Source organism: Suricata suricatta, chromosome 9 (genome assembly GCF_006229205.1).
Source record: "Suricata suricatta isolate VVHF042 chromosome 9, meerkat_22Aug2017_6uvM2_HiC, whole genome shotgun sequence".
NCBI lineage: Eukaryota > Metazoa > Chordata > Mammalia > Carnivora > Herpestidae > Suricata > Suricata suricatta.
The window spans coordinates 44,610,795-44,629,620 of NC_043708.1; the positions used below are offsets into that span (position 1 = coordinate 44,610,795).

Consider the following 18,826-nt stretch of genomic DNA (forward strand, 5'->3'; position numbering starts at 1 on the left):
CCTGTAGGTACAGAAAAAAAATGGAGCAAGTACAACAAACAAGAATGTGAAGAAAATTTTTTTTGAATAGGAAATACATTCGTGTGGTTTACAAATCAAAATATAAAAATGTATAGACTGAGAAGTCTGACCCCCGTTCCGGTCTCCATCACCCTTATTGTCCTCGTGTCTCAAAGCAGTGGTATTCACTCCTATTCTCCTAAACTTTCTTGAGGCAAATACAGATTTTTTCACACAAAGGTGGCAAATACATGCCTGGACCTTGCTTTCTAGTGTAGAGTATATCTTGTCAATTGTTTCCATGACATTTTCAAAACATTTTTCATGTTTTCCTCCTTTCCTGTATATATCTTAAAACCAATTCATTGATCAGTTGAATTTTTTTTTTAAGTATAATTTATTGTCAAGTTAGCTAACATGCACTGTATACAGTGTGCTCTTGGCTTCAAGAGTAGATTCCCATGATTCATCACTTACATACAACACTCAGTTATCATCCCAACAAGTTCCCTCCTCAATGCCCATCACCCATTGTCCCCTCGTCCCCCAGTCCCCTTTCAACCTTCAGTTTGTTCTCTGTATTTTTTTTTAACATTTTTGTTCTCTGTATTTAAGAGTCTTTTAAGGTTTGCCTCCTTCTCCGTAACTATTTTTTCCCTTCCCTTCCCCTATGGTCTTCTGTCAAATTTCTCAAATTCCACATATGAGTGAAAATATGTATGTCTTTCTCTGACTGACTTATTTCACTTAGCATAATGTCCTCCAGTTCTACCCATGTTGTTGCAGATGGCAAGATTTCATTCTTTTGCATTGCTGAGTAGTATTCCACTGTATGTATGTGTGTGTGTGTGTGTATATGTATATATACACACATACATATATACCACATCTTCTTTATCATTCATCAGTTGATAGACATTGAGGCTCTTTCCATAATTTGGTTATTGTTGATAGCACTGCTATAAACATTGGGGTATATGTACCCCTATAAATCAGCAGTCCTGTGTCCTTAGGGTAAATTCCTCATAGTACTATTGATGGGTCATAGGTTAATTCTATTTTTAAATTTTTGATGAACCTCAACACTGTTTTTCCAGTTTTCATTCCCACCAACAGTGAAAGAGGGTTCCCATTTCTCCACATCCTCACCAACATCTGTTGTTTCCTGAGTTGTTAATTTTAGCCACTCCAACCAGTGTGAGGTGGTATCTCAATGTGGTTTTTATTTGTATTTCTCTGATGATGAACAGTGTTTAGCATTTTCTCATATGTCTGTTAGCCATGTGGATGTCTTCTTTGGAAGAGTATCTATGTCTTCTGCCCTTCACTATCAGTTGAATGTTTTTAGTTGAGAATTAGGAAGACCTCTTTTTTTCCAGAGCTATTTAATGATCTTTAATTGGATAATAATTCTCAGGCACTATTAATCTCTTCCTTTTCAAAATATCCACTAAATAAAACATCCATTGCCTAGCAGGGAACACTGAAGTTTAGGAAACTTATAGCAGGACTGGGCTTTGTGCGTGGCATTACAGCTGCACAGTCACGGGTTGGGACCTAGGCTGTAGCATGTTTTTAAGTCATTCCTTGTTTGTTTCCTCCACCCTCCATTAGTCCTGGTGTTTCTCATGTAGTCAAGACCTATATGTGGAGGAAATAGAGTTCACCATTTTTGGTAAGGCAAATCTGGGGACATAGGCAACCTCCCCCTCCCTCCCTCCCACCCCCTCTTTAATCCCCTTCCTTCCTCCCTTTCTTACTATCTTCTTTCATCTTTCCCTTTCTTCCCTTTTTTTAAATCCAATTAATTACACCCAAGTGATTTAAGTAGACCTACCTGCTTGCCTAATCACGATCTACACATGTGACTGTTTGAGAATTATCACTGTCCTGTGGAGTGGGGGATTGTGTACGTTGACTGTAGAAGAGGACAGTATTTTAAGCAAATGTGTTTTTCTGAGTTTATAACTCAGAGTTCCTCAGCCCCATCAGTATGTCATTTTTGACCAGATAATTCTTTTCTTTTAAATATTTTTCATGTTTATTTGTTTTTGAGAGAGAAACCCCTGTGCATATGCTCATGTGCATGAGAGGAGAAGGGGCAGAGAGAAAGGAAGAGAGAATCCCAAGCAGGCTTCACACTGTCAGTGCAGCCTGATGTGGGGCTAGATCTTACCTACTGTGAGGTCATGACCTAAACTGAAATCAAGAGTCAGATGCACAACTGACTGAGCCACCCAGACACCCCTAACCAGATAAGCATCATTAAATACATAAGAACTATACAGCCATGAAACATGAATATGTGGGTAGAATATTAGAAATCTTAAAATACAATCTTTCTTACATATGGGGCTCAAACTCCCAAATCATGAGATCATGACCTGGGCCGAAATTGGACACTTAACCAACTGAGCCACCCAGACACCCCCATACTCATACTTCTTAAAACTGAACACTTGAAAAGATGTCAAAGAAACTTAAAAATGTATTTGTAACCATTACTGGAGTATCTGCTTTAAAAAATAAAAAGGAACTTTATTTTTTTTTTTACATGTATTTATTTTGAGAGAAAGCACATGCAAACAGGGGAGGGGCAGAGAAAGAGAATCAGAGACAACTCCAGGTTCTAAGCTGTCAGTTCAGAGCCTGACGTGGGGCCTGAACCCACAAACCATGAGATCATGACCTGAGCTGAAGTGGAATGCTTAAACAACTGAGCCACCCAGGCACCCCTGGAACTTTATTAGACTCTGTGAATGATAAAAGAGATCGTGCCTTTAAGTCTGAAGTTCTGGCTATCACATTTATTTTTAGTAATGATAAAGGAAGCAGAGTTTCTTTTTGGCAATGTAGAATTTATTTAGACATTAAAAAAATTTTTTTTATGTTCTTTATTTATTTTTGAGAGACAGAGAGAGACAGTGGGAACAGGGGAGGGTCAGAGAGAGAGGGAGATACAGAATCTGAAGCAAGCTCCAGGCTCTGAGCTAGCTGTCAGCACAGAGCCCGATGCGGGACTCGAACCCACAAACTGTGAGATCATGACCTGAGCCGAAGCCAGACGCTTAACTGACTGAGCCACCCAGGTACCCCATAAGTAGAAACTTTGGGGACATACAATCAGTAAAATAAAATAATGCTCTTTAAAATATATTAGGAATGGAGATAGACTTTTTAACAAATAGTATTGGGATAACTAGATAGCCATAGGAAAAAAAATAAAATTGGGTCCATTTCTAACTCTAAGATAAATTTATATTGGATCCAGTTTAAACATAAGAAATGAAACCATACAAATACTATGTGTTTTAAAAGGTGGGATTGACGGGATTGATGGGAGTTTGAATTCTTCTATCCTTCGGAAATGGAGAAAACTGTCTTAAGTATGACTTGATCCAGAAGCAGTAAGGAAAAATATTGGTAAATATTTTTTTCCCAAGGAGGCTCTGTGATAAAACCATAAAATAAGACAAACTGAGAGAAAGCATGCAGCTTACATCACAGATAAACGATTAATATCCTTGATATATAGGATACTATATATTATTTCTAAATATATAAATATATACTTCTAAATGTAATATATTATTTCTAAAAAGAAAGAAATTTAGAAAAGTGGGTAAAAGAGATGAACAGCCAATTCCAAGAAAAGAAAATGGTCAACCTTGCTCATAAACTATAAATTAAAATTGCACTAAATGCCATTTCTTGACTATGAGATTAGCAAAAATCCAAAATTTAACAACATACTCTTTTAGCCAGACTTCAGGTAATGGGAATTCTCAAACTGCTATCCAATGTAATGAGAGAGAATGTGGCAATATCTATCTGTCAAAATTATATATGTATTTATTCTTTGACCCAGCAAACTTGACTTCTGAATCAAGGATAATATCAGCAAAAGTATTTTTGAAAAGATATATGCACAAAGTTATCCTTTGTAGCATTTCTTGTAATAGGAAATTACCCAAATGTGCACCAGTAAGAAACTGGTAAGCTATGGGTATTTGTGTAATCGAAAATGATGGAAAACTATATAGTTATTGAACAGTAAGGATGTTCTCTCTATATTATAATGGTTCTTCAAAAAGATTGGCAAAACTGAGAAACCTGCAGCTTGGTCAGTATAGACCAAGAAAAAAGAAGATTCAAATTGCTAAAATCAGGAATGAAAGAGGGGACATAATTACTGACCTTACGGAAATCAAAAGGAGTATAATGGAATACTATGCACAGTTCTGGTGCCAACAAATTAGATAGCCTAGATGAAATGGGCAATGCCTAGAAAGATACAAACTACCAACTGATTTGATGATCAGTAAGAAGAAATAGAATCTAAACTGACCATTAACAAGTAAAGCATTTGAGTTAATAATCAGAAACTTTGTTCCAAATGAAACCAAAAAGGCTCAGGACCAGATGGCTTCACTGGCAAATTCTGCAAAACATTAAAAGAGTTAGCACCAATTCTTGATAAACTCTCCAAAACTAAAAGAGGAAGGAAGACTTCACAACTCATTCGTTGCGGCCAGTATTTCCCTAATACCAAAACCAGACAGATATAAGAAAAAATAAACTACAGACCAATACCTTTTTATGAAGATGAATCAATATTCCTTATGGACCCAAAAATTCTCAGCAAAATACTGGCAAACTGAATCCAGCAGCACATAAATAAGATTGTTCCCTATAACTGATTGGAATTCATCCCAGGAATACAAAATTGATTCAACATATTTTAAAAAATAAATCAAGGGTAATACACCACATTAATAGAATAAAAGGGGGAAAGTCATTATGTGGTTTTTGATGCAGAAAAGGCATTGACAAAATTTAACACCCTTTCTTAATGAAAGCACTCAGGAGACTAGAGAGAGAAAGGAATTTCTTCTCTATGATAAAGGCATCTACAAGCCCATGACTAACATCACACTCTAACAATGAAAGACTGAAAGCTTTTCCTCAAGATCAACAATGAAACAGAGAAGTCCCACCCTAGTTTGTTCCACATTGTACTGTAGGTTTCACCCAGGGATTAGGCAAGTAAAAGAAATAGTAAAAGAGATCCAGATTAGAAAGGAAGAAATAAAATGATCTCTGTTTGCAGAGAACACGATCTTAAAAAGAGAAAATCCTAGGGAACCACACAACAAATATTACAGCTAACAAATGAACTCAGCAAAGGTACAGGATACAAGATCAATATGTAAAAATCAGTTGTATTTACATACTAGCAGTGAACAATCTGGAAATTAAAAAGGCATTTCTAGGGGTGCCTGGCTAGCTCAGTTTGAAGAACATGCAGCTCTTGATCTCAGGATCATGAATTCAGGCCCCATGTTGGGATTGAGTTTACCTTAAAAAAAAACAGAAAGAAAGCATGTCCATTTATTACAGTATCAAAAAGAAAAAAAGAATAACCTACTTAGGAATAAGTTTAACAAAAGAAGTGTAAGCTATGTACACTGAAAACTGTAGTACACCATTGAAAGAAATAAAAGAAGACCTACGTAAATGAAAGCAACCTACATTTCTGGATTAGAAGACTAAATGTTGTTAAGATGGCAGTACTTAAACCAAATCCCTATTAAAGTCCTACGGAGTTAGCATACAAGCCAATAATTCCACCCCTAGATATATACCCAAAAGAACTGAAAACATACCTACACAAAACCCTGTTAAAGAATATTCATAGCAGCATTATTCATAACAGCCAAAGAATAAAAATAGAAACCATCCAAATGTTCCAATGCAAATGGATAAACAAAGCATATTCATATAATGGAATATTATTCAGTTGTAAAAAAACAGCAAAGTACTGATTCACAATACAACATGGGTAAACCTTGAAACCTTATGATAAGTGCAAGAAGCCAGACACAAAGGGCCTCATATGTATGACTCCGTTTATATGAGCTATCCAGAATAGGCAGATGCATAGAGACAGAAAGTGGATTCGTGATTGCTGGGGTTAAGGAAGAGGAAATGTGGGGAGGTGACCGCTGTGGCTACATTGTTTCTTTTGCGGGTGATGTAAGTTCTGAAATTAGATAGTGATGATTGCACAACTCTGAACAAATTAAAAAACCACTGAGTTTTCACGAGGAAAAACTAGTGAGGTCATGTTAAAAGGACACAGAAGCCAACTTGAAGAGATTTACTGATCAAAAAAGGAGAGAATCTGGGCATCAGTAAGAATAATAACTACAGTGGATTGAAAGACTTCAAATGTGTTTAACTGTATGGGTTAGTAAATATGTCAAAAAATATAGAAGCCAAAAACTCAATATTTTGCAAATTGTTAGTAGAAGGGAAGAATATTCTGTTCATCCTTCATTCTCTCAATTCATAGAGAAACTATTCGGTTGTACTACAAAGCAATGAAATATCTAATGTGAAGAAGTTACTCTTTCTGGAATTATAAGCTTTACAAACAAATAAGGAGTGGGGCGCCTGGGCGGCTCAGTCGGTTAAGCCTCCGGCTTCAGCTCAGGTCAGATCTCACATTCGTGGGTTCGAGCCCCGCGTCAGGCTCTGTGCTGACCGCTAGCTCAAAGCCTGGAGCCTGCTTCCAATTCTGTGTCTCCCTCTCTCTCTGCCCCTCCCCCTCTCATGCTCTGTCTCTCTCTGTATCAAAAATAAATAAAAACATTAAAAAAATTTAAAAAAATAAGGAGTAATGGAAACATAATAAAGTAATGAATCTAAGCAGTGATCATCATAACTGCTAGCTTCACCAGAAAGAGACAAACGCAGATGCATGCACCTATGGCATAGTAGTCTTCCCAAAACAGTAGAACTTTAATCTGATCAAGCTTCTATATCTCACTAACAAGATATATGGAAAATAGAGGACAAAGATCATGTTAAATATCTTGGGGATACAGTCATTAAAACCCAGACTCTGAGGAACCCTACAGGACAAAAATAATCTACAAAACGAAAAAAAAGAAGAAACTATAGATTAAAAGACTTAAAAGACATATCGTCAAACTACAGCACAGGGATGATACAGTGGTTCCTCCCACCCCACCCTTATCTGCAGTTTCTCTGTCTCTGGTGTCAGTTACCTGGGGTCCACTGCAGTCTGGAAGCAGAAGATAGTAGCCTAACGCTGTGTCACGATATATGTGTCATTCACCTCACTTCATGTCACCGCAGAGGCATTTTAACATCTCATATGTCATTGCAAGAAGAAGGATGAATACAGTGCAATAAGATTTTGAGAGCCCACATTCATGTAACTTTTATTACACTTTACTGTTATTAAACTCTCACTGTTCCTAATTTATAAATTAAACTTGTCATAGGTGTGTTTGTATAGGAAAAAAACAGTATGTATAGGGTTCAGCACTATTTGCAGTTTCACGCATCCATTGGGGGTCTTGGGATGGATCCCAACATGTAAAGGGGGAACTGTTGTATTTGGAGCTCAATTCAAACAAATGTAAAAAATATATTTTATGTTATAACATAGTCTAACTGGGAAAATGGAACTACTGAACTACATATTTGCTGAAATTAAAGAATTTTTAAAAGTTTTGGTATGATTGGAGCACCTGGGTGACTCAGTTAAACCTCTGACTCTTGATTTGGGCTCAGGTCATTGATCTCACAGTTTGTGAGTTTGAGCCCTATGTCCAGCTCCAAGTTAGTGCTAGCGGTACAGAGCCTGCTTGGGCCTTCTTCCTCTCTCTCTGCCCCTCCCATTTGTCCGTGCGCTCTCTCGCTCTCTCTCTGTCTGTCTGTCTCTCTCTCAAAAATAAATAAACTAAAAAAAAAAAAATGGTTTTGGGAAGAGCCTGAGTGGCTGAGGTGGTTAAGCATCCCACTTCAGCGCAAGTCATGATCTCACGGTTTGTGGGTTTGGGCCCCACGTCTGGCTCTGTACTGACCTGACCACACAGAGTCTGGAACCTACTTCAGATTCTGTGTCTCCCTTTCTCTCTGCCCCTTACTCCTCACCCTGTCTCTCTCTCTCAAAAATAAACATTAAAAAAAAGTTTTGGGGGGTGCCTGGGTGGCTCAGTCAGTTAAGCGTCCGGCTTCGGCTCAGGTCATGATCTCACGGTTCGTGGGTTCGAGCCCCACATCGGGCTCTGTGCTGACAGCTAGCTCAGAGCCTGGAGCCTGCTTCAGATTCTGTATCTCCCTCTCTCTATGACCTTCCCCTGCTCACGCAGTCTCTGTCTCTCAAAAATAAAAACATTTAAAAACAAATTTAAAAATTTTTGGTATGATGATAGTACAGAATAGGTTATATTTTCCTTATGTTTTTGAAATAGATACTAAACAGTTTACAGATGAAATGAGGTGATGTCTGGGATTCACTTTAAAATATTACGGGGGAAGGGTGCTGCTATAAAGATTTAGTGTGGGGGAATTTAGAGGGGTAATAGAACTATTCCATATCTTAGTTGTGGTGATGCTAACCATGAAATCTATACAACTGATATCAAAAGGGGAAAACAAGTCCACTTTGCTGTATCTGAATTTTAAAAATAAAATTTAAAAATTCATATTGTGGGAGAATGAGTGGAGGAATAAATGAAATAAGACAGGCCATGACTTGCTAATATTTGGGATGAGGCGATGGCACAGGGGGCTATTTGTTGTACTTTTCTCTCTACTAAAGGTTAACGTATATAATTATTTAGAATACAACATGAAAGCTTGTAATATTTGAAATCACAGATGACAACTTCAGGGAAATAGCTTTGAAATGAGGGATTCGTAGCATTGTGAACTATCGCATAGCATAACAATAAAACATAATTGGACAGAGAAGCAAGTAGAAGTAGTATGGTTAAAGATATTTTATACCGTATAAATACATATGAGAAGTTATTCTGATAACATTTTGTTTTTATTTGGTTTTTTGGGTTTTTTTTAGGATGAGAGAAGCTGCAAGAAAAATAGAAGAAAGGCATTTTTCCAACCATGCAACACATGTTGAATTTCTGCCTGTTGAGTGGCGGTCAAAACTTACTCTTGATGGAGGTACAGTTTCTTTAAAAATCATTTAGTCAGTGGCAACAAAGTGTTACTTTTTGGAAACAAAGTGCTTTCCAGTTAGTTGTCTTGAGGTATACTCTTTGTTCTAAATTATTAAAGAAAATAAAATCCATTGATTTTTTAAAATAATTATATTGACATTTGTTGATTTCACAGAGAGCACACTTTTCACGCCTGCCCTCTGTGGATGAGGAGGTGGGGTGGGGAGGAGCCTGTAGAGGGAACAAAATGTCTAAAGTTTTTGACAGAAAGTGACTTGTCGACACAAAAAGTGTTTGTTGTCCACGGTTCCGTATGAGCTTACATTTTCTTTCTAATAATTTTTTCCCTATATTTGGAAGACAAAAATGTCAGGTTTTTTGTTTTCTTTTGTGGTTCCTAAATTCCTTAGGTGGGTGAATTATTATAATCTAGCATAGAGAAGGCATACAATATGTTTGTTTAATTAAAATCATTTTTGTTTTTTTTAAGAGCTGCTAACTAAAATATGCATCTTCCTTTACACAGCATTATGACCTTTTAATATTGAAACCATTAGAATAGCATGTCTCAGTTGATGATTTACATAATCTGGAAAATAAGTTGTGCTAGACTTTGTCCGCTGCTTTGGTGGAGCTTTGCTTGTGTGCCTAGCACTCCACAGAGCATTTTACATGGAGTATCTCGTTTAATTTTCTCATAAGCCTATGAAATGTACCTAGTTTGTTTACTTTACTACGAAGGAAACTGAAACCCATTAAAAGGCAAGTGAATTTAACTAAGAACGACAGGCAGACATCTAGGTCTATATTAGACCAGAGCCCTATTTGTCACAGTGCCAAACCGGATGATCTCCAAGGATTCTTCCAAGACTGGTTTTATCTTATAGTCAGTTAGGTATGTCACTCATCGCTTATAAACCAAAACAGTATCCAAAGTTGTAATGAGTTAAAAAAAAAAAAAAAAAAAAACTAAACTAGTGACTAAAGAAGGCTTCTCAGCAGTGGGAGCACATATGTAAAGTTCTAGGCATAATAACACTGTCTTTTGGGCTTTTCCCATTTACCCAGATAAATTTCTGAGGCTGCTCAAGAATGTAGACAACGTGGATGAATTAACACTCAATAAAACTCAAATTTGTAATATTAATATTTTGTTAGGTTTAAACTGTGATAGAATCTTCAAGGCATTATGCTGAGTGAAAGAAACCAAGGAAAAGCACCACTGTTTCTCTCTATTCTCAAAACTTCTGATGCCAAAAGTATGGAGGTTATTCCCTATACCAACAGTTTAGCTCAGTTCTGTCAAGACTCCACAGAGAGAGTGCAATCAGGTTAAGGACTCAGCGCCACAAGACTACCCTCCCTGCTTCATTCACACCTTCCAGCTTGTCATTCTACTTCTGACTGACTGGCCATGACCCCATCCTGAGGTTCAGCAATTTACTAGAATGACTCACAGAACTCCCAGAAACACTTTACATTTACTAGCTTAAAACACATTTACTGGTTTGAAGGATATTACAAAGGATACAGGGACAAGCTAGATGAAGAGCTGTGTAGGGCAAGGTATAGGGGAGGGGTGTGATGATTTCAAATCCTGTCTGAGTGCACCACCCTTTCTAGTCTCCCCATGTACTTGCCAATCCAGAGGCTCCCCAAACCCTGTTGTTGTTTAGAGTTTTCATGGAGGTTCCATTATGTAGACATAATTGATTAAATCGTTAGTGATTGACCTCGATGTCAAGCCCCTCTCTCCTGTATGGAGGTCAGGGAATGGGGCAGAAAGTTTAACATCTAATGACGTGGTTGGTTTCCCTGACAATCAGCCCCCATCCTTCAAGGATCACCTTATCAGCATAAACTCAGGTATGGTTGAAAGAGGCTTATTATGAATAATAAAAGAATTTCTTTCACCTATCACTCAGGAAATTATAAGCATTTTAGGAACCCTGTGGCAAGAACTAGGGACAAAGATCAAACATGTTTCTCATTATAGTTGATTCTTGAACAATATGGAGGGTTGGGGCACTGACTTCTCTACTCACGTAGTCAAAAATTTATGTATAACTTTTGATTTCTCAAAAACTTAACTACTTATAGCCTACTGTTTACCAGAAGCCTTACCAATAACATAGTCAGTTAACACATGTTAATTGTGTATTATATTCTGTATTCTTAAAGTAAGCTAGAGAAAAGAAAATGTTGGGGTGCCCGGGTGTCTCAGTTGGTTTAGCAACTGACTCTTGATTTTGGCTCAGGTCGTGATCCCAAGGTCATGGGATTGAGCCCCATGTCAGGCTCTGCACTGAGCGTGGAGCCTGCTTAAGATTCCCTCTCATTCTGCCCCTCTCCAACATTCATTCTCTCTCTCTCTCTCTCTCTCTCTCTCTCTCTCTCTCTCTTTCTCTCTCTAAAGAATAGAAGAGAAAAGAAAAAGTGTTATTTCAGAAATTATAAGGAAAAGAAAATGCACTTATAGTACTGTAGTGTATTTATTGAAAAAGATCCATGTATCAGTGGACCTGCACAGTTCAAATCCTTGTTTGCGGGCCAGCTGCATATCACAATATTACAGAAGCCAAGCTCCAAGATTACATAATTCGTGCTTCCATTTATGTGACATAGTGGAAGACACAAAATTGTAGAGACAGAGAACTGATTGGTGGTTACAGGATTTAGGGGAAGGTTTAAATTTAAAATGGCAGTTTTTTAGGGTGATGGAACAGTTCTGTATCCTGATCATGGTGCTAATATACAAAACTATATATGCATTAAAACTCAGAGTCAATTTTACTGTTTGTAAATTTTAAAATATTGATAAAGAGGATTTGCCTACAATAAACATCACTGTCCTCATTGGTTTTGAAGAGCTAAAAGCATTTCTCTGAAATCAGGAACAAGCTAAGATGTCTACTCTTGTAACAGATCCTCAATTAGAAGGCTTAACCAGTCAATAAGATAAAGAAACGAAATAATAGTTTTAAGGAAAGGAAAAGATCTATTTTCGTTTGCAGGTCTTATGGTTGTCTACACAAAATACACAAAAGAATCTACAGAAAAAAATAGAATTAATAAGATAGCTTACAAGGCTACGAAATAAAAGATCTGTATCTGACAATGACTGCATTTCTATATCCCAGCACAAACTATTTGAAATAGCTTAATAATATGAGGTTTCTAGAAATCTAATAAAATGCATATGTTTATATTAAAAATGAAAAAACTGCTAAAAGATATTCAATACAACTTAAATATGTAGAAAGATCATTTTCATAGATTGGATGATTCAGTATCCTAGAGATGTTAATTCTCCCAAACTGACCTCTAGATTCCAGGCAATGCCTATCAAAATTCTAGTAGAATTTCACAAAACTTGACAAGCTGACCCTAAAATTATTATAGAAGATCAGAACCCCCAAAATAGCTGAGATACAGAACAAGAGGGTGGAGAAGTTGTCATGTCCTGGTAGATAACTGAACTAGTTTTTAACTTTTGTGTCTAAGACCGTTTAGGTTGGCAGAAGGGTAGGTAGATCAGTGCACCAGGCTGGAGACCCCGAGTCTGTGCTTAGTTTGGAAACCTGATGTATGACAGAGACAGCCTTGCAGATCACTGGTGGGGGTGGCCTATTCCATAAATGGTGCTTAGTAACCAGTTGTCCTGTGGGAGGAAAAAGTGAAAATGATCCTACCTCACATTCCAGATAGATCAAACACATAATTTATGAAAGCTAGAACTTTAAAACATATTAGAAAAAAACTATGGAAGAATATCTTCTTAAACAAGACACAAAAACACAACTGTAAAGTAGGCTGGATAAATTTGATTAGATTGAAATTAAGAACTTCTTTTTCTCAAAAGACACCATAAAAAGTCAAGCAAGCCACAAACAGAAAAGAACAACAAACAGAACAACAGTTATAACCACCAAAGCTTTAATATCCAGGATAAAGAACAAGAAACTCAAATGGAGACTGATAGGCAGACACGCACACACACGTGCACGCACACACACACATAATGTATATTCTAAATATATGTTTTTATATAATAAAGTACATCTCTCTAGTAATCAAGAAAATGCAATTGAAAACCGCGGTGAAATATCTTTCAACACCCATCAGTTAGGCAAAAATTTAAGAAAGTGACAGTACCAAATGTTGGTGAGGATGTTCAGCACTGACATTTGTCATTGACTACTGGTGGGAGTGTGGATTGGTACAATTACTTTGGAAGATAGTTTGACATGCTCTTTTATTGTTGAATGTGCATGTGCCCTATGACAGTTTCACTCCTCAGTGTATATATCCTAAAGAAACTCCCATAAATGTGCACCAAGAGACATTTACAACAGTGTTATTCGGAGCATAGTTTATATAGCAAAATATAGTTTATATTGGCAAAAATCTAAAAGCAACTTAGATGACTTTCAAAGGAAAATGGGTACATTGTTAGATGTGTGTGACGTGCTGTACAACAGTGAAAATGAGAGGAGTACAGCTGTCTGGCTCAACATCCGTGAATCTCAGAAACATAGTATTAGGGGTGAAACAAACAGTGGACAATAATCAATTTACATAGTGCTCAGAAACAGACGAAATAAAATGTTTAGGCTCTGGTACATAGTAAATGCTACAAAATGGCTAAAATTATTAATGAACATGTAGGCAATCTGTAAAGAAAAGTAAGTGTGTAATCAACCAAATTTCTTTATTTTATATTTAGAGAGAAAGCGTGTGAAATGGGGGAAAGACAGAGGGAAAGAGAGAATCTTGAGGCAGGCTCTCCACTTGGTGCAGAGCCTAACACAGGGCTCTATCCCAGACCCTGGGATCATGACCTTAGCTGAAACCAAGAGAGAGACAATCAACTGACCGCAGCCAGGCATCTCAACACAGCCTTCTTATTGGTTATTTAGAGAGGGAGGGGCAGGTGATCGTTTAGGGATACACTGTGGGTTTCAGAGATACTGGCAATATTCTTAAGCTAAGTGGCAGAAACATGTTTTCCCATATATACATTATTTCAGATGCACGTATAAAATATCTTTATATGCATGTGTATTGCACAGTAAAAATTTTTTGGGAAATGCATTAAAATGACATTGAAACTTTTCGTATCAGCATGGTAGTCACGTCTTTCACTTTTACAATTTAAAAATGGGCACAGGCTGTAAATATGTTGTGCAACCCATATCCTTCATGTCTTTGAAAAGACTTGTAGCTTTTGCTTGAATCATTGTCTTCCAGTCATTATTAGATTGTACTGAAGTAGGGAATAAATAAAAATCAATGCAGTGAAAAGCTGGAAGATAAAAATATAAGTCTTTTCCTGCCCACCTGAGCTTTCATATTATAATATTCATCCAAGTATAGGGCTTCTTTATGTTTCTATAAGAAATGCAAAGTTTTCTGTATCTCTAATCATTTTGTGATGCATTTAATAGAATAATCTTCCCAAGGTAGAATTTCCACAGGTTAGCTGTAATTGCAGTATAATTTATGTAACTTTTAAAAAATAAATTATCCCAGCATTATCTTGTTTACTGAGAGGGCCTGTTGCTGATTTGCCTTTGTGCATATTTGTAATTTGGCAACTCCTGCCCATAGCATCTTTGGTTCACTAAAGACAGATACATGGAAAGTGTAGGGAAACTTTTTAATTTGTTGCTGGTTTGTCAGCAGTGGCTCTAGGCACATGGGTATTGCCAGGCCCAAGGTGCAGAGGCCAAAGAAGAAGAGAAAGGAAACCAAAAAGAGGTATAGGAAGAGTGAGGTTGTGTCCCTTCACACTTGTCCCAAGAGCAGAGGTGGTCTGGTTTTGCTCTGGGTACCCCTGAATGTCGTGCAAAAGCCAGTACATGGTAAATGTATAGTAAATGGTAAATCTTTATAGATTCAATAATGGCTTTCATCTTTAATGTTTCTTTTCTTCCCAGGTCCCCTTTTGACTTTTACTGTTTTTTGGTGTGTTGTTTTGTTTTGTTTGCAGGGGGAAGGGAAGGCAGATTGCAATATCTTGCAAGAAAGGAGTTTATTAGATCCAAAACTACTCTTGAATACTTTTCTTTGACTTTTTTTTAGTCAACATATGGTACAATATTGGTGTCAGGAGTAGAATTCACTGAGTCATCACTTACATACAGCACCCTGCTCTCATCACAATAAGTGCCCTCCTTAATACCCATCACCATCTAGCCCTTCTCCCACCCACCTCCCTCCATCAGCCCTCAGTTTGTTTTCATTAAGAGTGTCTTGAGGTTTGTTTCCCTCTCTCCTCTTTTCCTCCTCCTCCCCTATGCTCATCTGTTTTGTTTCTTAAATCCCATATGTCAGTGAAGTCATATGGTATTTGTCTTTCCCTGATTGACTTACTTCACTTAGTATAATACGTTCTAACTCCATCTATATCATTACAAATGGCAAGATTTTATTCTTTTAATCACTGAGTAATATTCCATTGTATGTTTATACCACATCTTCTTTGTCTACTCATCAGTCAGTGGACATTTGGGCTCTCTCCATAGTTTGGCTATTGTTGATAAGGCTGCTATAAATATATACCCCTTTGAATCTGCATTTCTGTACCCTTTGAGTCAATACCTAATAGTGCAAATGCTGGATCATAGGGTAGTTCTCGTTTTAGTTTTTTGAGGAAATTCCATACTGTTCTCCAGGTCACTCTTTAATACTTAAACATGAACTTAAAGACTTACTGTTTCAGAGAATGTAATTTTTTTTGCTATTTTTCCTTAAAACAAAGACCTTCTGTAAATTTATTTTTTTTAATTTGTAGACACTGTTGACTCCATCACTCCTGACAAAGTACGAGGTTTAAGGGATATGTTGAACAGCAGTGCAATGGACATAATGTATTACACTAGCCCACTTTATAGAGATGAAGTAAGTATCATGCTTGTCTTGTTGCTGTTGGGTATCTTTTAGAGTGATAGCATATGTGTCTTGAATTTGACATTTTTATGCACTTTTTTTTTTTTTACAAGCAAATGAGAATCTATAGGAATCCATTAATCTACCAACAGCCTGTATTAAATAGTGAATTTGATCGTCTTCAACACATTGGGAATCCCTTAATAAAATGAGTAATCCTGGAAGTAATAGATTGGTTAGAAAATAGCTTTTTGAAAAATACCACTTTTCATATATCTGATTATGTCTATAATTGTCCTCACAAGAGGTTTTTTTTTTTTAATATTTTTATGTCTTTTATTTTGAGAGAGTGAGTGAGTGGGGGAGGGGCAAAGAGAGAGGGAGACACAGAATCTGAAACAGGCTCCAGGCTCTGAGCTGTCAGCACTGAGCCCAATGCAGGACTCGAGCCCACAGACTGTGAGATCATGACCCGAGCCAAAGTTGGATGCTTAACCAACTGAGCCACCCAGGCACCCCACAAAAGAGTTTTAGACATTTAGAAATTTCTTTCAAGATTTTTATATGTAATAGACTTTTATTGTGTCATTTCCATAGTGGATTCGTTTAGCTCTTAAATAATAATGCTGCTGATGCATCACAAAAATAACTCTAAGACGAGTAAGAGTAAAAGTTTATTCAGAAGGGTGAGAGATCCTCTACTGAATACCTTTTGTCACTTTATTGGTAAGAGAAAAATAATTCTGGGGCACTTGGGTGGCTCAGTTGGTTAAGCATCTGACTTCAACTCAGGTCATGATCTCACAGTTTTTGAGTTCGAGTCCTATGTCAGCCTCTGTGCTGACAGCTCAGAGCCTGGAGCCCGCTTCCAATTCGGTGTCTCCCTCTCTGTCCCTCCACCACTCGTGCTCTGTCTCTTAACCTTTCTCAAAAATAAAAATAAATATTGAGAAAAAAAAAGAACATGCTTAAAGAGAAAAGAATTCTGTTTCATAGGAATAACCTTGTTAATTACGTGGCTTATATTAGCTTGTCTAATCCTCATAAAAACCCTATGAGGTAGATACAATTAGTATCCTCATTTGAAAGATGAGAAAACTGGTACAAGGAGTAGTTACTAACACAGCTCTCTGTGTTCCTCCAAGCCAGTTAATTTCTGATTTTGTTCATTCAAAGTCCTCCCTGATTCATTCAGGATATCCTTTGCATATCTATAGAAGTATGTTTGGTTAATCGCCAAAGAACCTCCTTCTCTTTGGGCTGCCATCCCCCTTAGGATTTTTTGCCGTTCTTCTTTCTGTCTCCCCTCATTGTCATATACCAGTACAGGGTATCTGCCTCGATCTGATTGATAACAGTAAAAGAAACTATTCTGGACCTCATTGTAACCCAGCAAGGAAGGCCTGATTCATGAAGCCCAGAATTTACCTGTTTGTAGTCCTTTATAGTATATGGTGGGTATTGTTAGATATGCCCTAAAGGTTAAGAAATTGAACTATAGTTTTGCAAATGACACCAGTTAGTGGGGAATAAAAGGAAAGAGAATGGCTGAGAGCATGTCACACACACACACACACACACACACACACACACACACTCTCTCTCTCTCTCTCTCTCACACACTCACACACTCAGACACAGATGCCATGGGTATACCTTATACACACACACACAGATATATGGTTGGTAGTATTCCTAAGAAGGTATCCTGAAGGTTTAAGGTAAAATGTGGCATGTCCCCCAAATCTAATAATAAAATAAGAGTTTTAAAAAAAGGTTTAGGTTGACACTGATAATAAGAAAAACTAGAAAGTGTCAGACTGAAAGCTAGTAATGATGGAGAAAGTCACTTTTTTTTTTTTACTCTTATACCTTCAAAAATAGTTATCCTTTGAATGAAATTGAGTAAAACAGATAGTCGGTAGAAAGAGAACTGATGGCTAAAATAAATGGAGAACACTCAGCGTTTTAAGTTAGTTTGTCTTCTAATTCAGCTGAATTTTGCAGAAAAGCACTGAAAAACTTGTAGCTGAGTTTCATCAATCCTGAGCCGTGTTTCCCAAACATCCTTAATTAGAACAGTTACTTGGGGTACTCATTAAAAATGCAGTCGACAGACAGCCTCATGGAGCTCATTGGAATTGAAGGTATTAATGTGAATTCATAATTTTGAAAATGTTGGGGTCCGTTTAGATATCTTTATATTTAAGTGTATATATGTACATATGCATGCACATATTTCCCACCTGTGTGCATTGGAAGGTCCAAGGAGCAAAGACACCCCAATCCAATGAGTACATGTAGCACCCAGATCTTTGTCTCCAGTACTATTAGTACCCTCTAAGAAGAACTAGTGTTCCTGGGGAAAATGGCTGATTCCAGAAGTGGGGCAGGATAATTACAGGTCAAAGCTGGAAATACTTGTCCTGACAGAAAGGAAAACACTCAAAAGAATAATGGGGCAGGTCACAAGGACATAGGAGCCAAATTAAAGAAGCAGATCCCCACTGGCCAAATCTGGAACAATTTGAGCACCAAAATAATTAAGTAATTATTATTATTTATGATACAGAATTAGGAATAGTTTTAATATAGAATTATAAAGATAATATAATGAGTTATAAATCACTGCAAAATTCATAATCCATTTCAACTACAAATAGATAAATAGGGGAGAAAACTTCTCTGCTTACAGTAAATGCCAAGGGCTTTCTTAAAAATGTGAAGGGCATGCTGAAGGAAAATCCTCATTTTGCACTTGTTGTGGTAGGATCAGATAAAAGAGGCTTGGGCAGGATTTATCAATGGATGCTAAATTGAGGACATAATTTTGATGAGGAACGGAGCATTTGCATAGTCTTAAAGTATATTCCCACAGACTGCTTCTTAGCTTACAGAAAAAGAACAAGTATAGGGCAGAGAAATTAGGCAGTACC

At 37.1% G+C, this 18,826-nt stretch overlaps 1 protein-coding gene across 5 annotated transcripts in view; it reads left to right on the top strand.

Annotated features, from left to right (window-relative positions):
* The window catches only part of DDHD1 (DDHD domain containing 1), a 99,876-nt gene that overhangs the window by 53,702 nt on the left and 27,348 nt on the right, over nucleotides 1-18,826 (top strand). For all 5 annotated transcript variants that reach the window (XM_029951511.1, XM_029951515.1, XM_029951513.1 and 2 more), the window contains 2 exons: nucleotides 8,897-9,003; nucleotides 15,796-15,902. In XM_029951511.1, the coding sequence (XP_029807371.1) occupies nucleotides 8,897-9,003; nucleotides 15,796-15,902 (214 nt within the window). The remainder of the gene's footprint in view (nucleotides 1-8,896; nucleotides 9,004-15,795; nucleotides 15,903-18,826) is intronic.